Below are 11,049 nucleotides of genomic sequence, written 5' to 3' on the forward strand. Positions count from 1 at the left end.
TTTTATTTTACCAATTATAAATTTTCTGTTGGTTGTGTAAAAATGAAGTTCTGACTTTAAAAAAAAGTGTTGGATTTGTATCCACCCAAAATTTTCTCGTAAACCTTATGTACGCTTAGCGAAATTCCAGAGTAAACACATTCAATAAAACTTCATTTTTAAATGAAATTAATTTATATTATTTATTGAAGTCTTGCAGCAACAATAAAACGATTTTCAAGTTTCATGTTAGATTTTAGTTCTTTTAAGGAAAAAAGTTGCATTACTCTCAATGTTTGGGTTAGATGCAAACTTGTCTTTAGTGTTTAAAAGTGTATAAATTAATTTCCTAGTACTTGTAAACGGTGTACAATGCACATTTTGAAATATTTGTGATAAAATTAATAACTAACAAATGTTTGACAGTTTGCTCCAGATACAAAAACAATTTAATCCATAGAAAGCCAAATTGTTGTTGGTTATACAACAACCATTATTTTAGTGCCAACACATGCATCTACTGCTTCTCCCACAGAAAGGAAAATCCTTCCTCCAATTTTGCTCACGAAGTTAGCTAATCTTAGCTTGTGAATTACATGCCACCTAGGGTTAGCGATAGCTAACTGAAAGAAAGGGAGAGGAGGAATTAATATCAATCTTCAGGGTAAAAATAAAAGGTGTAAAATTGATTTATCAATTGCAAGCTAAGCTAGATTAAAAGAAAGTAATACGAAATTAAGAAAAACGATCACCTTTACTCCCCGTGAAATCAGATTTTTGTTGAGCTCCACCAGAGAAGCTATTCCCGCGGTGTCAATATTCGTAAGACCTATCATGTTATTAAGGCACAATTATTTTTTATCAGCGTTATCAGGGCAATGTTTAATTTCATGCAAGATCATATGCTTATATAAGTTAGGTTAATGCATGCTTTAATACGATACTCACTTGAGGCATCAATAATGACGTATGTGAAGGTGCTTTCTCTTCCTTCCTTAGCTTTTGCATTGTTCACCCATCTCTCAATCCTTTTCAATATAATTAATGTGTACTCAAATTTTCATCAAAATTTTCAGGACCCATAAACACAGGCAAATAGTAAATTAAGGGTAGTGGAGATAACAAATACCTTTCCTCCACAAGATTTGCATTTGCAAAACAAAGCCAAGAAGATTTTAAAGAGACTATCAAAACCCCAGGAATGTTAACCGCCATTGGATATTGTTCAACATCGCCGAATGCATCCGTTCCTGGAAGCCTTCCAATAACCGCTGTAGCAGGTTGAATTGAGGTTATAATTATCTTCGCAAATGATATCGTGATCTGCACTAGAAGAATCAAATATACTATAATTAATCTATTTTAACACAAACAAACACCTTAAAGATGAAATGCATGTTATGATTAGGCCTATTAGAGAATATACTACCAATGACGGCAAAAAATCGTAGAGAAAAATTTGTCACTAGAGAATAATATTCCCATTGAAATAACTTAAAGTTTACTATATTATAGTTTTAAGAGAAGGATAATACATTTTTAAAAATTAATATTTATAAGTGTTTATTTTTAGATAATTAAAACTCACAATAATTAAATATTTTTTTAGTATATAAATTATATTAAAATTAAAATTCATAATAAATAAACATCTTTGAATATACAATTTTTATTTTTATTTATAATAAATAATTTAAATTGTGATATAAAATTATTCTATCTATTACAATAATTTTTAAAATAATTATTGAAATCCAATTTTCAAGTCGGGATAATTAAAAACATGTGGTAGATTATAAAAATAGACAAATAAGAAGATCGAGTATTCAAATAAAGAAAACATATACTTAAGACAGGACTATTTGAGTCATGAGCTAGCCCTCCAATATATTTTCTTTTATATAAAACAAATGGGGCAAGAAAGCCCAAGGAAAATTAATTGAACGACAACTACTCTAGACATAGAATCATTAATCTCATCTTGTCTAATTAAGCATATAGGCAAGAAATTAAAATTGTTTAGATTCTTGTTAGGAGTGCTCCAAATTCAATTTGAAAAGTAATCTTAGTTTGTTGGGATATTTGATTGGTCTCAACAGCATATTCGCCCAATTATATTTTCTTAAATCAAGTTTTGATAAAAGCAAAATCAAGGTTCTTATAGCAAATTCAATTTGCAAAATGAAAATTACTCCAAATGTTTGTCAGCTTTAACCCAAACATGTACTGAAGATAAATATGAATTTCTTTCTGGGCTCAAATTTCTTTTTGGTCAAAAGTGTTTTTAAAATTTAAGATAATATCTTTCAAAATAAATAAGTATTTGTTAGGTAATGTTTACTTTTTTAGTTTAAAAAATAGGAGAGTAAGGAAAGAAAGAGAACAAAGGTTTTTTTTTTTCTTTCTAAAAAGCTACTTCATTAAACTTTATGCTAATTTTTTTTATAGAAGTTAAATTACTTAATTTTTGAAGGACTTTTTAAAAAATATCTTTAGTCTGACTTTTCATTTTAAGGGGGAAAAAACTTAAAACAGTTCAGTTAAACATTAGTTAATTAGGAAAAAGTAATCCACTATATATAACCTAAGTTAGCCAAATACTGCATACTGCAATTGGTACATCTATTAGTTTCTTTAAAAGCGTGTGCATGGCTAAGGACATTATCCATTCATGTCAATTATTATTATTATTATTATATGGGTATCCACATGGGCTGCAAATTTATCTTTCAACATTTAATTGAAGTTAACCATGTCACAAAAAAATTTAAAGAAAAAAAAAACAAAAATATACCCCAATTGCAAGGCCTATTTCTGCAGATGCAAACAAGACTCCCAAAAAGGCTCCAGTGCAAGCAAGGAAATCCATTTTATCAACATTCCAAATTTCACGTGCTTTGTTAAGGTCAATCAGTCCCGGTACGGCCGAGAGAATTATTGCTGCAAGGATTGCTTTCGGAGTGAAATACAAAAGCCCCGTCAAAAATTTAAGTGACATGAGAACCGTCAGTGCCATCACTATGTTCGACACCATTGTTTCAGAGCCAGCATTGTAGTTTACAGCAGTACGTGACAAAGATCCTGAATGGTTAATTAGCCATAGTCATCAGCAAACACTGTTGTAAATTTGTTACTGTCGATACCAAATTAGAGTGTTCTCTTGTTGCTTACTTATATTCTTCTATTTAGATATTATAAATATCAAAATAGAGTTTTTCACTATTAATATTATGTGATATAATTAATACATAATTTTATTGTTTTTAAATATGTGGTTAAGATTTGATTTCTGATTTATGTGTATGAAAAAATATTTATCTTTTAAATGAATTTTAATACTTTGAGGAATTAGTACTTGATTTTTAACTAAAAAATATCCAAATTCACCAATAAATTTGTTTACTTTTACGAATTGTTCTGAAGTAATGTTAAAGAGACATGAAGAGGAATTTACCTGATGCAATATAGCAAGAAGTTAAGGATCCAACAATGTTCATTATGCCCAAGGACACCACTTCTCTGTTGGGATCAATACTGTGTCCTTTTAGAGATGCAAATGATCGGCCAACAGCAATAGATCCCTATGGTTGTACAACAAAATTAAAATGTATATATATAATTAGAAAGATTAATTCCCGTCATCACTACAGATTGATAATTAATTAATAGAAATAGTTTGAATATGGGGGTACCCCACCGTGAGTGAAATAATAGCAATGGTGAGCCCTATTCTGATCAAATGACCCACAACTTGGCTATCAAATGTTAACTGATGGAGTGAGCTTGGATTCGAGCTGCCCCCTTTAATTGGTCCCAAGACTTCAACTTTGTAGTCCTTCACTTGAAGCTCATTAAAGTTTATTTTGTATGCAACAACAGAGGATACAATAACAGAAAGGAGAGGAGCAACGTGTGACAACCACATCAGTTTCTTGTTCCTTTTGCCCTAATTAATTGGATATCAATAATATAGTTTAACTTTATAAGTACAACAAATTCAGATATATAGAAAATGAACCGCAAGTGTAAGAATTAGTTAGTTTCCACTTTCTAGTAAAACTATTACAAGAAGAAAAAAATAATACTAATAGTACATTACTAACCAGGAATCTGGTAAATAGGATGAAACAGAGAAATGAGAATCCAATAATTAAATTGTAGGGATGCCAGGCTGACTGCAAAAATGCAAGTGAAAGAAAAATTAATATTTAAGCAATTAACTAGCAAAAAGTAATAATGAACTTTGAGTTTTAATCTATCAAATTTAATTTCCATCGGAACTGTACTTTTCTTACTTGGTTTTTGAACGATGTCCAAAGAGATTTGACCACTGAAAATAAACCAGTTTTGTTGGTAAAGTTAACGATCCCAAATAATCCTTTCAATTGTTGTAGCCCAATGCTCACGGCAGCTGCTGCCAAGAACCCCACGATCGTGGGATCTGAAAGATATTCCACCAGAAAACCAAACCTGTAAAATGTGACAATTAACAGGCTTAGCCATGCCATAATAATTAGTGTGTTTGGTTTGACACCCTCAAACATGATTTTTCAGGTTTATGAAAGATTAATAGTTATAGTTTCTATATTTCAAGTGTACGTAATTCCTTCTCATCGGATCTTCAAACTCGCGTTTTAGCAAAAACTATACATGGCATTGACAAGATGAAAATGTGGCCGGGATAAACCATATTTACAATTGTTTATTTCTTAATTATCTAGTTAAATATCTTTCACTATAGTATACATGTGGAATATTCACTTTGTTAGACAATTATTTTTTATTGAAAAATTTGACTGATTATTTTAAAGATTACCAAAATATCTTTTAACACTTTTAAAATTTTAAGTTAATTAATTATTATCAAAATTATAAATTACCTTGCTTTAATTATATTTTTATTTTTTATTTACTTTCATATCTAAAAATTTTAAATAATGTTATGAAAATTGGTTCGATCATTGATTTGATTGACATAATGGATCAATGATCCACCAGTGGACTAATAATTAATTTGATTTAATCCAATATATATATGTTAAAAATTTAAAATTATATATATCATGTAAGTATATAATTAAAATGGATCAAAACACATTAAGACATCATGATAACTGTAGCTCCTTCCCTTGATGCCAAAGAGGTGTCTATCCCAAAAATTGATCAACACCAAGTTTGTGATCCCCAAACTAGTCATGTCTTCAAATCAAAATCACAAATATACCAATCTCCAACCACCTCCTTCTCCACGCCTACTGCTTCGAGAACCTCTTCGAATTCGTTGATCGCCCATGCCTCATCGTCGGATCCACTACCAAAACCTTCACCTACGTCAAGACGCACCTCGTTTCATGCAAGATCATCGCAGGATTGTCCAACCTCGGAATCTGTAAGGGCGACGTTGTCATGACCCTCCTCCAGAACTCTGTCGAGTTCTTCTTCTCCTTCCTCGCAGCCTTCATGATCGGCGACGTCATCACCATCACAGAGATCGAGGAGGTGAGCACCACGCACTTAACGCCCATGTGCCTTGCGGCGGTTAGGACGTTCAAGGTGTCCTGAACCGTGGGTTTGAGAAGGTCTCTTTGAGGGTCTGTGGGGTCCTCAAGGGTGTAGAGGAAGGCCTCGTGGAAGACGCCGGAGCAGGCGAAGAGGACGACAGAGTCAAGGAGGTTGGCGGGGAAAAGGTTGAGGCGAGTGGCAGCGAAGGGATGGAGGTTGAAGAGGTGGGAGGTGTTGGAGCCGGGGAAGATGGTGGTGTGGGTGATGGTCCATTTTTTTTTGTGTGTGCATAGCACAATTCGGGTTTGTAAATCCGGTGGGGTCGCCAAATTTTCTCAAAATCAATATGATTTGGTCGAGTCATTTCACGCCAGATGCATGAACGATCCAATATAGATAAGTCATCAGATCCCTGACTCGACTAGCTGAGCCGAACCGATTTTTATAGCACGACTTCTAAATAACTATGTCCTAAATAAGTAAAAATTTTCATTGTATGATAAAATAAGGTCTTATTTTATATAAAAATAATATATATATATATATATATATATATATATATAATATTGTAATTTTCTTATAAATGTGACTTTATTTTTATTTAACACTTTTTTTATAATTTTTAAATTAATTTCTTTATATTGAAATTTATTTCTTTAAGTTCAGTTTTCTCAAAAAAGTATTTTTAATACTTAAATCTTTTTCTTAGATCTGAAAATATCATTAAATTATTTTCTTTAAATTTGTAGAAGATGATATTTTTTCTAAAATTAATTTACATATACTTTTTTATTAATTAATTATACATTTTTTTATTATACATTAAAATTTGTAAAAAAAATACTAATTTAATTTATATTTTAAATTTTATTCAAGTAAAAAATATTTGAATAATACGCAAAATACTTGCTAATTATGTATTAACATACGGTTAGTTCTAATGAAATTAAGTTTAAATCTCTTAAGAAATAAAAAAATATAATTAAAATTAGACAAGATTTTACTATAGATTGAATTTTTAATAAATATTAATTATTTATAAAATTAATAAATATTTTATATCAATAAGATGTTGACCTAAATATATTATTTAGGTTCTCATACGATTTTCATGAAAATTGATGCTCCACTTATCATTATATGAGTCGTTGGCAACGGAGCACTAGCTATATATAGCGGTTGTCACAAGTCACAACACATTCCAATATTCCATACATAAACCATATGTCCATATCAAACCCTTTTGATTTAATTAATTAACTTGGTGTAAACAACACTTACCTAAAGAGCCCGAAAGCAACTTGAAAGATGCCCGCAAAAAAAGTCACAGTGAAAACAAGTTGGTTGTAAGTAATAGAATCATGAATAGGAACTTTCAATGTCTGGATCATTGAGGAAAGTAGCAGTGAATCCACAGATCCAGGTCCGATCACTATCTCCCTTGAACTCGCCAGCATGGCATAAATAAGAGGTGGGACAATTCCTGTATCTGACCAAATCATCATCATCCATAATTTAGATATATATATATATATATATATATATATATATATATATATATATATATATATATATATATAATATTCCTAATTAACCTTAAGGACATTAATGTTAGAACCAATGTGCCTAACTTTTTAGAAAAATAAGTCACACTGTTTATGCAACTTACAGAGGCCATATTCAGGACTTAGCCGCGCCAATGTCGCATTTCCCATACACTGCAACACCAATTAAAGGCATCAACTTTGATTGATTCATTAATTATATCATCATGTGTATTCGTAATTACAAATTTTAAGTGCTAATATCATCCTCTATCTGCTACCGTGATTTTAAATTGACGACGCATGTTATATGTACTAACTATAATTTACCGTAATGCCAATAAATGTGAATTAGAAACTGTTACTGCAACCATTTTCAAAAACCTTGGTCAAAATCATTACAGACTTTTTTTTAAAAACCTTGGTACTAATGATGCATGAGAAGAAAAATAAAATAGGTGAACCTGAGGAATAGCGAAGATTGCAAGGGTTAGACCGGCCATGAAATCGCACTTGAACTTTTGGGCATTGTAGTTATGGAGTGAAGGAAGAATGGGAAACAAGTCTTGCAACAAGGCAAAGGCACGTTTGGAAAAGGGTTGGTTCCTGAGATAAGAGAATGTCTTTGGATTTGGATGTGGCAAGAGGGTGTCCTTGACGTTGTCCACGACCTGACGCAGCATGGAAGGTGGCTCTGGAGCATTGAGCACCCACTTAGCCATGTTTTTCTCAATGTCCAAAATCTCTCCTAACGTGGTTTTGTTTGAAGCAACCACCTCTGAGTTAGTAGAGCTCCAACGCATTTCAAGAACCTAGTGCTGTCAGAGAAGGTGCTTCAATTCTTCACTCCTTCTAGCTAGCTAGCTAGCTTCTTTATTTGGACATGCATGCCAGTTATTATACACGCAAGGACCAGGGAACTTCAATTGTTTTCCTATTGTTTAATCAACAAATTGGAGCAACTCTTGATCTTTTGTTGAGTCGTATTCGCATCTGAATCTTGTTTTATTTAGAGTATGTTTGCCACATTTCTATATAAAAATAGTTTAATTCTCATGTTAATATAAAAGTTTTTTATATTCTTAACTAATTACAAAAATATAACCTTTTATTTATTTTATTAATCATATTATCAATACGGAGTATCTTTGATTTTATCGATGATTAACACCTTATTTAAAGAGATCGAGTTGAATATTATTTGAACAAATAAATTATTGATATTTTTAAAATAATTATTATAAAAGTAATAATCTGATTATATATGATAGTTTATGATTAAGTGTTAGTATATATAAAATATATTCACACCATAAGGAATGCTAGCAATATTTTCTATGATATTTTCCTTCGAGTATTTTTTTGTGATAGGTGAAATTTGAAAACTTAATTTGAATTCCTCTTTGCACCATTAGTACATTCCAATTAATTGTTTTGAAAAAAAAAATCACTTCTAACAATTTTTAATGTGTTTATTTAATTTAAAAAAAACATGAGTTGCTTTTATTTTGAGAACCTAGTTTGAAAAAAAATGAAATTATAAATAATTCTTAAAATAAATAAGAGTTTTTTATGATTACAAATAAATGGAAAATATTTTCTTTTAAAGAAACAAACAAATAGATCTTTAATAAATTAATTTATTATTCAATAAAAATTTAAATTATATAAATTTAAAAAAGAGTGTGTTATATTTTTTGTATATAAACTATAACATTAATAAAAAGTGAATGAAAGAAGAGGTAAGTGGTGGATAAAAGTTAACAAATTAATTATTAATATTTATCAATAAAAAATTAAAAAGAATATAAATAGGAATCGCCGTAAAAGAATCTAATTAATTAGTTAACGGATGCAGTGGAGCGATTATTTTAAAAGTTGAATTGATATATGTGTCTCTCAATAGAATGCTGAGGGCGATTACAGAATAAATTCATTTGTTTACGTGCAGGTGTTTACCTCTTCCTAATTAGAATATAATATATAGCTATCAGAAGTAAACAAAAAAGAAAAGCCTTGTCTGTTCTTGATGCTGAAAGAAAAAAGGTCCATAAAAAATATTAAACTATATTACAATTTGTCTGGCATGAATCTGCCTGCTAAAGCAATTAAGGAGACAAGGCTATAAAATTATACATTTTTATGCATTAGTGTTTTTTTATAAAAATAATTTATAAATTAATTAAAAGTTAATAAATTAATTTGAACTTTTTTTAACTGAAAATTAATTTGAACTTCACCAAGTTAACTTGAGAAAATAAATATATTTATAAGTAATTATTAGTTTAGTTTAATTTTGATAAAATCTGAGAATAGAGATTTACGATTTAATTGTATTTTTGTTCTTGTAATTAATCAAATGAGTTATTTTAACTGATTAAATCAAATTTTTATGCTTTTAAAATTAATAAAATTCTAATCTAACACTTAATTTGACAGATTTAAACCCACTGTTCTTTTTTTGTGAATTTAAATTCACAATTCTATACTTTAATACTATATATAAGAATCGCTATGACTCTTAACTTATTTAAAATATATATTATATATAACTTAATAGTGTTTGGTAAGTCATTCTAATATCTTATAAGCTACTTTAACTTATATTTTTTAATATTATATATCTTAATTATGGCTTCATCATTCTACATTAAATACTTTTTTATATTTTAGTTACTAAAATAAGATCATATTATTTATGTAATATTTTTTTGTTTGTATTTTATTAAAAAATTAAAAATTAAAATATAATTTTTAATAATATCTTGAAAATTTATTGTATTTAAATATTGTAATTAAAATTGAAATAAAATTTTAATAATATCTTCAAAATTACTATTATTGTTTAGTTTATACATTTTACTAAAAAATATTATATTAATAATAATATCTTATTTCAGTCACTAAATTAACTGCTTAAAATAATAGCATACTCAATTTATTAATCATTAATTATTTCTTCTTGTGTGTGATTAATTTGTTTTGCGTTTTTTATTTAACGATCGGTAAAATGTTTCTTTCTCTTTTCTGTTTCTACTTTCCAGTCAATTTTTTCCTTGTGTTGAGTTGGGCTAGTTGCCAAAGCCCAACTCCCCATGTATTCGCGTGCCAATTTTAGACGGGCTTATTAGACTAATCCATGAGCTCCAACTCCAATATGACCATTTTAGTCTTTTGGTCTTTATGGGGGATATTCTAAAAGATTATATTAAAAATTTGAAATCAAAATTTAATAAAAATAAATTAAATACAAAAGAAAAAAGTAAGAAAAAATTTTAATTTTCACTGCATTGCCCACACGTGATTTGCGTGGACATCATTTGTCTCGTGCGGGAATCTCAACATTAAAATTGGTATAGAAAACTTTAATTATGGGCTAAGGAATCACAATAATAAATGTTATTGTAGTACTCAAATACTTTTAATATATGTAGCTTGTTGAGTTTAGATGAAGCCTCACATGCATTGATGACACATACTGCAAGTTGTAATACGCTAGGTGTGTGTTGTGTAATTGTGTTGTGCTGTTTGTCTTTGGCAAGCTCAATCTTGGTCTTGTTTTAGCTAAAAGAAAAGTAGTTCGTTGAAGTTAAGACTTAAAAATTTAACAAGTAAAAGGAGTTTTTTTAGAAGACTGAAATATGTGAATCAGCTAATAAAATTGAATGTTATACATGTTTCATTAAGTCTAGTTATGAATAAAAATGTTAAAAATGTCTAATCCATTATTTTGGTATTGAAAATTGAGATTCTATGCAGGGTAATCAATTATAGTGCTTAGAAATTGTTTTATGAAATTTACTAGTTTCCTTTAATTAGATCATGAGACATACCTCCTTTGGGGTAAGGTTGGATACAACAGGTAATTTGCTTACGTAAATTGATATTAGCTATATCTTCCAAAAAAAGAAAAATGAGGGGGTTTAGGAGTCAAAGATCTAGAATTATTCAACTTGGCTCTATTAGTGAAATGAAAATAGGAAGAAGCTTTATGGAATAGGGTAATAATTTCAAAAATATGGAA

At 29.3% G+C, this 11,049-nt stretch overlaps 1 protein-coding gene across 1 annotated transcript; it reads right to left on the reverse strand.

Moving 5' to 3' along the window:
* Positions 1 to 358: 358 nt before the first annotated feature.
* On the reverse strand, positions 359 to 8,012 carry LOC114381979 (early nodulin-70-like). The gene is made up of 12 exons (XM_028341209.1): positions 7,490 to 8,012; positions 7,151 to 7,199; positions 6,763 to 6,970; positions 4,275 to 4,449; positions 4,083 to 4,154; positions 3,677 to 3,925; positions 3,434 to 3,560; positions 2,774 to 3,060; positions 1,109 to 1,302; positions 928 to 1,007; positions 732 to 808; positions 359 to 602 (listed from the first exon to the last, which is right to left on the reverse strand). The coding sequence occupies exons 1-12, from the start codon at positions 7,826 to 7,828 to the stop codon at positions 459 to 461; spliced, it is 2,001 nt and encodes a 666-aa protein (XP_028197010.1). The 5' UTR covers positions 7,829 to 8,012; the 3' UTR covers positions 359 to 458.
* Positions 8,013 to 11,049: the final 3,037 nt, after the last annotated feature.

Source organism: Glycine soja, chromosome 13 (genome assembly GCF_004193775.1).
Source record: "Glycine soja cultivar W05 chromosome 13, ASM419377v2, whole genome shotgun sequence".
NCBI lineage: Eukaryota > Viridiplantae > Streptophyta > Magnoliopsida > Fabales > Fabaceae > Glycine > Glycine soja.

Excerpts from the sequence above, each read along its gene's own strand:
- LOC114381979 (XM_028341209.1), bottom strand. The coding sequence starts at position 7,828 with ATGCGTTGGAGCTCTACTAACTCAGAGGTGGTTGCTTCAAACAAAACC. Across the intron at positions 4,450-6,762 it reads GTTGCTTTCGGGCTCTTTAG|GTTTGGTTTTCTGGTGGAAT; the intron begins GTAAGTGTTGTT and ends CACATTTTACAG. Across the intron at positions 809-927 it reads CGTCATTATTGATGCCTCAA|GTCTTACGAATATTGACACC; the intron begins GTGAGTATCGTA and ends ATAACATGATAG.